A 12,796-nucleotide genomic window follows, 5' to 3' on the forward strand; every position below is an offset into this window, starting at 1 on the left:
TATAGCCACCTGGGCTCGGGAGTACTTCGGAAAACCATTGTCACTCAACACAGTCCGTCGCTGCATCCAGAAATGCAACTTGAAACTGCACTACGCAAGGAGGAAGCCACACATCAACTCTATGCAGAAACGCTGGCCAGTTCTCTGGGCCCGAGCTCATCTCAGATGGACCGAAAGACTGTGGAACCGTGTGATGTGGTCAGATGAGTCCACATTTCAGCTAGTTTTCGGAAAAAACGGGCGTCGAGTTCTCCGTGCCAAAGATGAAAACGACCATCCAGATTGTTATCAGCAAAAGGTGCAAAAGCCAGCATCTGTGATGGTATGGGGGTGCATCAGTGCCCACGGCATGAGTGAGTTGCATGTATATGAAGGTACCATTGACTCTGAGGCGTATATTAGGATTTTAGAGAGACATATGTTACCATCAAGGTGATGTCTCTTCCCGGGACGTCCATGCTTATTTCAGCAACACAATGCCAGACCACATTCTGCACGGGCTACAACAGCGTGGCTTTGTCGACACAGAGTGCGTGTGCTTGACTGGCCTGCTGCCAGTCCAGATCTACCTCCTATTGAAAATGTATGGCGCATCATGAAGAGGAGAATCAGACAACGGAGACCACGGACTGTTGAGCAGCTGAAGTCTTATATCAAGCAAGAATGGACAAAATTTCCAATTGCAAACCTACTACAATTAGTATCCTCAGTTCCAAAACGATTAAAAAGTGTTATTAAAAGGGAAGGTGATGTAACACAATGGTAAACATGCCTCTGTCCCAACTTTTGTTGAGTGTTTTACAAAATACAATTAAGTTGGTCAGTAAAACTATTGAAAATCTTTTCTTTGTACTTTGGTCAGTTAACTAAAGGTTCACGTGAATTAACATATCACAGATTTTTGTTTTTATTGCATTTTGGAAAACATCCCAACTTTTCTGGAAACGGGGTTTGTAAAAACTGCACATGATACTCCAATCTGGGCCTCACCCAGGTTGATACAAACTTTGGGAAACTTCCCCTGGAAACTCCCGTGCAAGAGGAAACGAGAAGTGGGGGCAGGAATGCTGACACTCGACAGGCAGCTACTGCTCTGAGCTCACCTGCGGGGATTTCTGCCCTTAACGTCTCCTTTTCCTTTTTACGGTGGATGGGGTTCTGTCGAAGGCCCTGACCGACAGCCGCAATCAGACTTCGGCTGTTCACGGCAGCGCGGGGACCCGCTCTCAGGCTCATCGACCGGCTGCTTATCGATAACCCAAGTGGCAGCAGCCCGGAAGACCAGCGCGCCTTCAGGTCTCCGAGGTCTCGTGGCCCTGGGGACGAGCCGATTCTGCGCCGGTGCCATCGACTGAGGCCTCGGAGGAGAAAACGGAGCATCGGGAATAGCCGATCAGCGGTTGGGGGCTCTCCAGTTGGCGCATCGCGCGTGCTCTCTCCCTTTCTCTGGTCGGTGGGGGAAGAGTTTGTCGGGGAGACAAGGGGAGGGGGGCGATGGGGAAAGAGAGGGTGAGAGGGTGGGGGGAGGGGAGATGGGAAGGAGAGAGGGAAAGAGGAGGGGGAGTAGGTAGAGGGTGGGGGGAGATAGGTAGGGGAGAGAGGGAAGGGGGAAAAGGAAGGGGGAGAGAGGGAGGGGAGGGAGAAAGGGGAGAAGGAGAGAGGGGAGAAGGAGAGAGGGGAGAAGGAGAGAGGGGAGAAGGAGAGAGGGGAGAAGGAGAGGGGAGAGAGGGGAGGGAGGGGAGGGGGAGAGAGGGGAGGGGGAGAGAGGGGAGGGAGGGGAGGGGGAGAGAGGGGAGGGGGAGAGAGGGGAGGGGAGAGAGAGGGGAGGAGGGGGGAGAGAGGGGAGAGGGGACAGAGGGGAGAGGGGAGAGAGGGGAGAGGGGAGAAGGGGAGAGGGGAGAGGGGAGAGAGGGGAGAGGGGAGAGGGGAGAGGGGAGAGGGGAGAGGGGAGAGAGGGGAGAGGGGAGAGAGGGGAGAGGGGGAGAGGGGAGGGGGAGAGGGGAGAAGGGGAGAGGGGAGAAGGGGAGAGGGGAGAAGGAGAGAGGGGAGAAGGGAGAAGGAGAGAGGGGAGAAGGGAGAAGGAGAGAGGGGAGAAGGGAGAAGGAGAGAGGGGAGGGAAAGAGGGGAAGGAGAGAGGGGAAGGAGAGAGGGGAGGAGAGAGGGGAGGGAGAGAGGGGAGGGAGAGAGGGGAGGGAGAGAGGGGAGGGAGAGAGGGGAGGGAGAGAGGGAAGAGGGAGAAAGAGAGGGGGAGGAGAGGGGGGAGGGAGAGAGGGGAGAGTGGGGAGGGAGGGGAGGGGGAGACAGGGGAGGGGGAGAGAGAGGGGAGGGGGAGAGAGGGGAGGGGGGAGAGAGGGGAGTGGGGAGAAGGGGAGTGGGGAGAAGGGGAGAGGGGAGAAGGGGAGAGGGGAGAAGGGGAGAGGGGAGAAGGAGAGAGGGGAGAAGGAGAGGGGGGAGAAGGAGAGAGGGGAGAAGGGAGAAGGAGAGAGGGGAGAGAGGGGAGAGAGAGGAGAAGGAGAAGGAGAAGGAGAGAGGGAGAAGGAGAGAGGGGAGAAGGAGAGGGGGAGGAGAGAGGGGAGAAGGGAGAAGGAGAGAGAGGAGAGAGGGGAGAGAGGGGAGAAGGAGAAGGAGAGAGGGAGAAGGAGAGAGGGGAGAAGGAGAGAGGGGAAGGAGAGAGGGGAGAAGGAGAGAGGGGAGAAGGAGAGAGGGGAGAAGGAGAGAGGGGAGAAGGAGAGAGGGGAGGAGAGAGGGGAGGGAGAGAGGGGAGGGAGAGAGGGGAGGGAGAGAGGGAAGAGGGGAGACGGAGAGGGGGAGAAGGAGAGGGAGAGGGAGAGGGGGGAGGGAGAGTGGGGAGGGGGAGAGAGAGGGGGGAGGGAGAGTGGGGAGGGAGGGGAGGGGGAGAGAGAGGGCAGAGAGAGAGGGGGGAGAGAGGGGAGAGGGGAGAGAGGGGAGAGGGGAGAGAGGCGAGAGGGGAGAGAGGGGAGAGGCGAGAGGGGAGAGGGGGAGGAGAGAGGGGAGGGGGAGGAGAGAGGGGAGAGAGGGGAGAGGGGAGAGAGGGGAGAGGGGAGAAGGAGAGAGGGGAGAGGGGAGAGAGGGGAGAGGGGAGAGGGGAGAGAGGGGAGAGGGGAGAGAGGAGAGAGGGGAGAGGGGAGAGGGGAGAAGGGGAGAAGGGGAGAGGGGAGAGGGGAGAAGGGGAGAGGGGAGAGGGGAGAAGGGGAGAAGGGGAGAAGGGGAGAGGGGAGAAGGGGAGAGGGGAGAAGGGGAGAGGGGAGAAGGGGAGAGGGGAGAAGGGGAGAGGGGAGAGGGGAGAGGGGAGAGGGGAGAAGGGGAGAGGGGAGAAGGGGAGAAGGAGAGAGGGGAGAAGGAGAGAGGGGAGAAGGAGAGAGGGGAGAAGGAGAGAGGGGAGAGGGGAGAAGGAGAGAGGGGAGAGGGGAGAAGGGGAGAGGGGAGAGGGGAGAAGGGGAGAGGGGAGAGGTGGGGAGGGGAGGTGAGGGAGGAGAGAGGTGGAGAGGGGAGAGGGGAGAGGGGAGAAGGGGAGAGGGGAGAATGGGAGAGGGGGAGAGGGGAGAGGGGGAGGGGGAGAGGGGGAGAGGGGAGAAGGAGAGAGGGGAGAAGGGAGAAGGAGAGAGGGGAGAAGGGAGAAGGAGAGAGGGGAGAAGGAGAGAGGGGAGAAGGGAGAAGGAGAGAGGGGAGGAGAGAGGGGAGAAGGAGAGAGGGGAGGGAGAGAGGGGAGGGAGGGGAGGAGAGAGGGGAGGGAGAGAGGGGAGGGAGAGAGGGGAGGGAGAGAGGGGAGGGAGAGAGGGGAGGGAGAGGGGAGGGAGAGAGGGAAGAGGGGAGAAGGAGAGGGAGAGGGAGAGGGAGAGGGAGAGGGGGGAGGGAGAGGGGGAGAGAGGGGAGGGAGAGAGGGGAGGGAGAGAGGGGAGAGAGGGGAGGGAGAGAGGGGAGAGAGGGGAGGGAGAGAGGGGAGAGAGGGGAGGGAGAGAGGGGAGAGAGGAGAGCGGGAGAGAGAGGGGAGAAGGAGAGGGGGGAGAGAGGGGAGAGGGGAGAGGGGAGGGAGAGAGGGAAGAGGGGAGAAGGAGAGGGAGAGGGAGAGGGGGAGGGAGAGAGGGGAGGGAGTGGAGGGGGAGAGAGGGGAGGGAGGGGAGGGGGAGAGAGGGGAGGGGGAGAGAGGGGAGGGGGAGAGAGAGGGGAGAAGGAGAGAGGGGAGGGAGAGAGGGGAGGGAGAGAGAGGAGGAGAGAGGGGAGGGAGGGAGGGGAGGAGAGAGGGGAGGGAGGGAGGGGAGGAGAGAGGGGAGGGAGAGAGGGGAGGGAGAGAGGGAAGAGGGGAGAAGGAGAGGGAGAGGGAGAGGGAGAGGGGGGAGGGAGAGGGGGAGGGAGAGAGGGGAGGGAGAGAGGGGAGAGAGGGGAGGGAGGGGAGAGAGGGGAGGGAGGGGAGGGGGAGAGAGAGGGGAGAAGGAGAGGGGGAGAAGGAGAGAGGGGAGAAGGAGAGAGGGGAGAAGGAGAGAGGGGAGGGAGAGAGGGGAGGGAGAGAGGGGAGGGAGAGAGGGAAGGGGGAGAAGGAGAGGGAGAGGGAGGGAGAGAGGGGAGGGAGAGAGGGGAGGGAGAGAGGGGAGGGGGAGAGAGGGGTGAGAGGGGAGGGAGGGGAGGGGGAGAGAGGGGAGGGAGGGGTGGGGGAGAGAGGGGAGAGGGGAGAGGGGAGAGGGGAGAAGGAGAGAGGGGAGAAGGAGAGAGGGGAGAAGGAGAGAGGGGAGAGGGGAGAGGGGAGAAGGGGAGGGGGAGAAGGAGAGAGAGGGGAGAAGGAGAGAGAAGGGAGAAGGAGAGAGGGGGTGATGCCGAATTGTCAGGGTGAATGATCAGTTTTTATTTTGGGGTTCTAACATTCGAACTGGCACCCATTCTCCGGGGCCCCCTTCCGTGTGTCTCCGGATGTGTCTGCGCAGAGCTGGAATTTTAGGGCGGGCACCGCCTCCGATCTCTGAATCCGGATGGAAGTACCGCACTGCGAGCACAACCTCTTCCTCAGCGTCGGCTGGCCGCCGGCTTCAGGAACGGGGGGTGCCGGCCAGCGTACACGGCCCTCCCCGGCTTTCGATGTCCATAAGCCGAGGGCTTCCTGCAGGATTTTTCCCCTCGATCTTTCCAGAGTATGAGTTTTTCTCGTTCGTCTTGCCGCATGACGCGTACCAGGAATCTGCATTGTCTTTCAGAGAATATGGCGGTGTGACGCAGCTCGCAGCGGCCACTCCGGTGGTGATGCCTGTTATCTGTCAAGTAGGGTGGCCGTGCACAATCCTGATTTGATGGAGACGGACGTGAGAGCACTGGGGAACATCTGGTGAAACTTCTGAAATGCCCGGTCTCGCTGCCACTGCTACTGTGCGGTCGGGAATCTCCGGAGGGGAAGGCCCCGAGTCCTCGGCTTTGCTCGTTGCTCGGTGGCCGGGGCGGGGTCAAAACGCTCGGCAGAGGATGGTGCTCGATGTCGGAGGGCTAGTCGGAGGCTCGAAGTTTTCGGACGGACTCAAGAGTCCGCTGCGGTGGGGTGCTTCATCGGCAAGTTGTCGGCGATTGGAGGTTCATGGCGGGGAGAGTTTCTCCCTTCTACCGCCTGCGTGAGATGATGAGGCTATCGGGACTTCGAGACTTTTTTTTTACCGTGCCCATGGTCTGCTCTTTATCAAATTACAGTATTGCTTTGCACTGTTGTAACTATATGTTATAATTATGTGGTTTTGTCAGCTTTAGTCTTGGTTTGTCCTGTGTTTCTTGTGATATCATTCTGGAGGAACGTTGTATCATTTTCTAAATGACAATAAACGAGGACTGAGTGTCCTCATAATCTAATCTTATTGTTGGTACGAGCGTTCTAACTGCTTGGGCACTTCGGAGAACTTTTTCATTTGACGGGTCCGTGATATTTTTAAGATTCTCCTGTCGAACCATAATTCAGCCGCTTCTCGTCTCTTTTCCATTGCTGGGGAAATGGTCCAGCATTCACTTCCATCAGTCAGGATAGAATAAATTCAGCACTGCAGTATTCTGTCTTCAGTGTACGTGCTCATCTTTCTGTCTGCTAACAAGGTCCTCATTTTCTGGAGAGCTTCTTCCGCCATTGCTATTCTGTATTTGGTAACTGTGTTGCTCCCGCCGTTACTTGTTATTGGGCCGCCGAGATATCGGACAGCAGTGATGGTGATTTAATTTTAATTTGTTCACTGTCTTGTAGATACTCGGATGTCGGTATGTTATGTGTTTTTGGGTGAATGAGCTTCAGTTGCTTCGTGAAGTCCCCTCTGACGATCAGATAGGCTCCTGACCTCACGATCTACCTCGTCGTGACTCCTGACACCTTATGGTCCGCCTGCCCTGCACTCTCTCCGTAACTGTAGACACTTTGCTCTGCGTCCTGTTACCGCCTTACCTTGCTCTACCTCGAGTTACTGCGCAATGATCTGATCCGACACTCTGTCCCCTCCGGTTTTCCACTCCCCGACCCGGGGGGAGAAAGTCCGGACCGTCCACCTCATCGGTAACCCTCGTGGTTTTATAAACCTGTCAGGTCACGTCGCAGCCTCCCTTGCCCCAGCCCTGACCGGCCTCCGGTTATAAATCAATCACTCCGGTCCCGGTAACGTGCACCGCGTGCTCTCCGGGTTAATTCCACCCGTCCTGTGACTGGGCAACCCAAACTGCACAAACTGCTCTCACAGTGCGGCCTCTCCGACGTCTCGTAACGGGACGTCCCGACTCCTGACTGAGAACGAACAAACACCTCCGTTATCACAGTGAGTGTCCTACCCTCGACACTCCCCACTGTTCACAGTGAGTGTCCTACCCTCGACACTCCCAACCGTTCACAGTGTGTGTCCCCTACCCTCGTACACCGAACTGCACAAACTGCTCTCACAGTGCGGCCTCTCCAACGTCTCGTAACGGGACGTCCCGACTCCTGATTGAGAACGAACAAACGCCTCCATTATCACAGTGAGTGTCCTACCCTCGACACTCCCCACCGTTCACGGTGTGTCTCCCCTACCCTCGTACACCGAACTGCACAAACTGCTCTCACAGTGCGGCCTCTCCAACGTCTCGTAACGGGACGTCCCGACTCCTGATTGAGAACGAACAAACGCCTCCATTATCACAGTGAGTGTCCTACCCTCGACACTCCCCACCGTTCACGGTGTGTCTCCCCTACCCTCGTACACCGAACTGCACAAACTGCTCTCACAGTGCGGCCTCTCCGACGTCTCGTAACGGGACGTCCCGACTCCTGATTGAGAACGAACAAACACCTCCATTATCACAGTGAGTGTCCTACCCTCGACACTCCCCACTGTTCACAGTGAGTGTCCTACCCTCGACACTCCCCACCGTTCACGGTGTGTCTCCCCTACCCTCGAACACCGAACTGCACAAACTGCTCTCACAGTGCGGCCTCTCCAACGTCTCGTAACGGGACGTCCCGACTCCTGATTGAGAACGAACAAACACCTCCGTTATCACAGTGAGTGTCCTACCCTCGACACTCCCCACTGTTCACAGTGAGTGTCCTACCCTCGACACTCCCAACCGTTCACAGTGTGTGTCCCCTACCCTCGTACACCGAACTGCACAAACTGCTCTCACAGTGCGGCCTCTCCAACGTCTCGTAACGGGACGTCCCGACTCCTGATTGAGAACGAACAAACGCCTCCATTATCACAGTGAGTGTCCTACCCTCGACACTCCCCACCGTTCACGGTGTGTCTCCCCTACCCTCGTACACCGAACTGCACAAACTGCTCTCACAGTGCGGCCTCTCCAACGTCTCGTAACGGGACGTCCCGACTCCTGATTGAGAACGAACAAACGCCTCCATTATCACAGTGAGTGTCCTACCCTCGACACTCCCCACCGTTCACGGTGTGTCTCCCCTACCCTCGTACACCGAACTGCACAAACTGCTCTCACAGTGCGGCCTCTCCGACGTCTCGTAACGGGAAGTCCCGACTCCTGATTGAGAACGAACAAACACCTCCATTATCACAGTGAGTGTCCTACCCTCGACACTCCCCACTGTTCACAGTGAGTGTCCTACCCTCGACACTCCCCACCGTTCACGGTGTGTCTCCCCTACCCTCGAACACCGAACTGCACAAACTGCTCTCACAGTGCGGCCTCTCCAACGTCTCGTAACGGGACGTCCCGACTCCTGATTGAGAACGAACAAACACCTCCGTTATCACAGTGAGTGTCCTACCCTCGACACTCCCCACCGTTCACGGTGTGTCTCCCCTACCCTCGTACACCGAACTGCACAAACTGCTCTCACAGTGCGGCCTCTCCGACGTCTCGTAACGGGACGTCCCGACTCCTGATTGAGAACGAACAAACACCTCCGTTATCACAGTGAGTGTCCTACCCTTGACACTCCCCACTGTTCACAGTGAGTGTCCTACCCTCGACACTCCCAACCGTTCACGGTGTGTCTCCCCTACCCTTGACACCGAACTGCACAAACTGCTCTCACAGTGCGGCCTCTCCAACGTCTCGTAACGGGACGTCCCGACTCCTGATTGAGAACGAACAAACGCTCCGTTATCACAGTGAGTGTCCTACCCTCGACACTCCCCACCGTTCACAGTGTGTGTCTCCCCTACCCTCGTACACCGAACTGCACAAACTGCTCTCACAGTGCGGCCTCTCCGACGTCTCGTAACGGGATGTCCCGACTCCTGATGGAGAACAGACAAACGCCTCCGTTATCACAGTGAGTGTCCTACCCTCGACACTCCCCACCGTTCACAGTGTGTGTCCTACCCTCGTACACCGAACTGCACAAACTGCTCTCACAGTGCGGCCTCTCCGACGTCTCGTAACGGGACGTCCCGACTCCTGATTGAGAACAGACAAACGCCTCCGTTATCACAGTGAGTGTCCTACCCTCAACACTCCCCACTGTTCACAGTGAGTGTCCTACCCTCGACACTCCCCACTGTTCACAGTGAGTGTCCTACCCTCGACACTCCCCACTGTTCACAGTGAGTGTCCTACCCTCGACACTCCCCACCGTTCACGGTGTGTCTCCCCTACCCTCGTACACCGAACTGCACAAACTGCTCTCACAGTGCGGCCTCTCCGACGTCTCGTAACGGGACGTCCCGACTCCTGATTGAGAACGAACAAACACCTCCTTTATCACAGTGAGTGTCCTACCCTCGACACTCCGACACTCCCCACTGTTCACAGTGAGTGTCCTACCCTCGACACTCCCCACTGTTCACGGTGTGTGTCCCCTACCCTCGTACACCGAACTGCACAAACTGCTCTCACAGTGCGGCCTCTCCGACGTCTCGTAACGGGACGTCCCGACTCCTGATTGAGAACAGACAAATGCCTCCGTTATCACAGTGAGTGTCCTACCCTCGACACTCCCCACCGTTCACAGTGTGTGTCCTACCCTCGACACTCCCCACCGTTCACAGTGTGTGTCTCCCCTACCCTCGAACACCGAACTGCACAAACTGCTCTCACAGTGCAGCCTCTCCAACGTCTCGTAACGGGACGTCCCGACTCCTGATTGAGAACGAACAAACACCTCCGTTATCACAGTGAGTGTCCTACCCTCGACACTCCCCACTGTTCACAGTGAGTGTCCTACCCTCGACACTCCCCACCGTTCACAGTGTGTGTCCTACCCTCGTACACCGAGGCCTCTCTGTCCCTCGACACTCCCCACCCTTCACGGTGTGTGACCTACCCTCGTACACGGTAGTCCCTCTGTCCCTCGACACTCCCCACCCTTCATAGTGTGTGACCTACCCTCGTACACCGAGGTCCCTCTGTCCCTCGACACTCCCCACCCTTCATGGTGTGTGACCTACCCTCGTACACCGAGGTCCCTCTGTCCCTCGACACTCCCCACCCTTCACGGTGTGTCTCCCCTACCCTCGTACACCGAGGTCCCTCTGTCCCTCGACACTCCCCACCGTTCACGATGTGTGTCCCCTACCCTCGTACACCGAGGTCCCTCTGTCCCTCGACACTCCCCACCGTTCACGGTGTGTGTCCCCTACACTTATACACCGTGGTCCCTCTGTCCCTCGACACGCACCACCATTCACAGTGTGTGGCCTACCCTTGTACACCAAGGTCCCCCTGTCCCTCAACACTTCCCACCCTTCACGGTGTGTGTCCTACCCTCGTACACCGAGGTCCTCCTGTCCCTCGACCCTCCCCACCATTCCCCGTGTGTGTCCTACCCTCGTACACCGAGGTCCCCCTGTCCCTCAACACTCCCCACCGTTCACGTTGTGTGTCCAATCCTCGTACACCGAGGTCCCCCTGTCCCTCGACACTCCCCACCCATCACGGTGTGTGTCCCACCCTCGTACACCGAGGTCCCCCTGTCCCTCAGCACTCCCCACTGTCCCCGGGCCGGCCGACCGGAACTGCACACAGTTCTCTCAGCGCCCCCCCCACCGCTCCCACTCGCCCCTGCCCCAGCTTACCAGAGGGGTTCTTGGAGCCCAGCAGTTTGCAGACGACGTCGATGGCGCCCTGAATCTTCTCGCCGAAGGTCAGCGTGTCCCGCAGGTACTGCACCAGGACCTCCTGGCGGGCCAGCGAGGAGGCTCCCCCCGTCTCCTGCTCGGCGTCTGGGGGCGGGCAGTACGATTCGGAGACCCTGTCCGTGCCGGGACCTGTGGGGGGTGGGGGGGAAATCGGACAGGTGAGGGGAATCACTATCTCACCCCCTCACTCACTCTCAGCCTGTAACCCCCCCCGCCGTTCTTCCCCACTCCCGCTCCCTCTCGTCACACCGCGCTCCCCCTCGCTCTCACCTGTGAGGCAGGTCTCCAGCACTCGGAGAAGGGCATCCTCCTCGCTCCCTGCGCCATCTGGATCAGGGGCCAGGAAGGGGGGCTCATCCGCGAATAGCTCCCTGCCCTCCCGGGCCAGGCGGACAGCTTGTCTGACACAGAGGGCAGAGGTGGGCAATGCAGGGAGGGCAGAGAGGGAAGGAGGGAGGAGACAGAGGGAAGGGGGGGATGGAGAGGGATATAGAGGGGGGCAGGGGGAAGGAGGGAGGGGGCACAGATAAGGAAGGGGGGACAGAGCGAAGAAGAGGGGGGGTCGGGGAGGGAAGGGAATGGAAAGGAAAGGGGAGAGGAGGGGAGAGGGGACAGGGAGGGAAGGGGAGGGGAGAGGGGACGGAGGAGGAAGGGGAGGGGAGAGGGGACAGGGAAGGAAGGGGAGGGGAGAGGGGACGGGGAGGGAAAGGGAGGGGAGAAGGGAAAGGGAGGGAAGGGAAGGGGAGGGAAGGGGAGGGGAGAGGGGACGGGGAGGGGAGAGGGGAAGGGGAGGGGAGGGGAGAGGGGACGGGGGGAAGGGGAGGGGAGAGGGGACGGGGGAAGGGGAGGGGAGAGGGGACGGGGGAAGGGGAGGGGAGAAGGGACGGGGAGGGAAGGGGAGGGGAGAGGGGAAGGGGAGGGGAGAGGGGATGGGGAGGGAAGGGGAGGGGAGAGGGAACGGAGAAGAAAGGGGAGGGAGAGGATCGGAGAGGGGAGGGGTTGGGGACAGGGAGGGAAGGGGAGGGGAGAGGGTCAGAGAGGGAAGGGGAGGGAGAGGATCGGAGAGGGGAGGGGAGGAGACGGTCAAGAAGGGAAGGGGAGGGACAGAGAGGGGAGGGGAGAGGGGACGGGGAGGGAAGGGGAGGGGAGAGGGTCAGAGAGGGAAGGGGAGGGAGAGGATCGGAGAGGGGAGGGGAGGAGAGGGTCAGGAAGGGAAGGGGAGGGAAGGAGAGGGACAGAGACGGGAGGGGAGAGGAGACGGGAGGGGAGAGGAGACGGGAGGGGAGAGGGGACAGGGAGGGAAGGGAATGGAGAGGAGAGGGGAGGGGAGCAGAGCGTCAGAGAGGGAAGGGGAGGGAGAGGATCGCAGAGGGGAGGGGAAGAGACGGTCAGGAAGGGAAGGGGAGGGACAGAGAGAGGAGGGGAGAGGGGGGGAAGGAAGGGGAGGGGAGAGGGGACGGGGAAGGAAGGGGAGGGGAGAGGGGACGGGGAAGGAAGGGGAGGGGAGAGGGGACGGGGAAGGAAGGGGATGGGAGAGGGGACGGGGAGGGGAGAGGGGACGGGGAGGGGAGAAGGGACAGGGAAGGAAGGGGAGGGGAGAGGGGACGGGGAGGGAAGGGGAGGGGGAGAAGGGACGGGGAGGGAAGGGGAGGGGAGAGGGGACGGGGAAGGAAGGGGAGGGGAGAGGGGACGGGGAAGGAAGGGGATGGGAGAGGGGACGGGGAGGGGAGAGGGGACGGGGAGGGAAGGGGAGGGGAGAAGGGACAGGGAAGGAAGGGGAGGGGAGAGGGGACGGGGAGGGAAGGGGAGGGGAGAAGGGACGGGGAGGGAAGGGGAGGGGAGAAGGGACAGGGAAGGAAGGGGAGGGGAGAGGGGACGGGGAAGGAAGGGGATGGGAGAGGGGACGGGGAGGGGAGAGGGGACGGGGAGGGGAGAAGGGACAGGGAAGGAAGGGGAGGGGAGAGGGGATGGGGAGGGAAGGGGAGGGGAGAAGGGACGGGGAGGGAAGGGGAGGGGAGAGGGGACGGGGAAGGAAGGGGAGGGGAGAGGGGACGGGGAGGGGAGAGGGGACGGGGAGGGAAGGGGAGGGGAGAAGGGACAGGGAAGGAAGGGGAGGGGAGAGGGGACGGGGAGGGAAGGGGAGGGGAGAAGGGACAGGGAAGGAAGGGGAGGGGAGAGGGGACGGGGAGGGGAGAGGGGACGGGGAGGGGAGAAGGGACAGGGAAGGAAGGGGAGGGGAGAGG

At 60.4% G+C, this 12,796-nt stretch overlaps 1 protein-coding gene across 1 annotated transcript in view; it reads right to left on the reverse strand.

The window, feature by feature from the left end:
* Positions 1-12,796, reverse strand: part of ncapd2 (non-SMC condensin I complex, subunit D2) — a 175,117-nt gene that overhangs the window by 74,785 nt on the left and 87,536 nt on the right. Inside the window, exons 14-15 of the mRNA XM_063039703.1 lie at positions 10,824-10,954; positions 10,491-10,682 (exon numbers count right to left, since the gene is read on the reverse strand). Of these exons, the coding sequence (XP_062895773.1) occupies positions 10,491-10,682; positions 10,824-10,954 (323 nt within the window). The remainder of the gene's footprint in view (positions 1-10,490; positions 10,683-10,823; positions 10,955-12,796) is intronic.

This window comes from Mobula hypostoma, unplaced genomic scaffold (assembly GCF_963921235.1).
Source record: "Mobula hypostoma unplaced genomic scaffold, sMobHyp1.1 scaffold_123, whole genome shotgun sequence".
NCBI lineage: Eukaryota > Metazoa > Chordata > Chondrichthyes > Myliobatiformes > Myliobatidae > Mobula > Mobula hypostoma.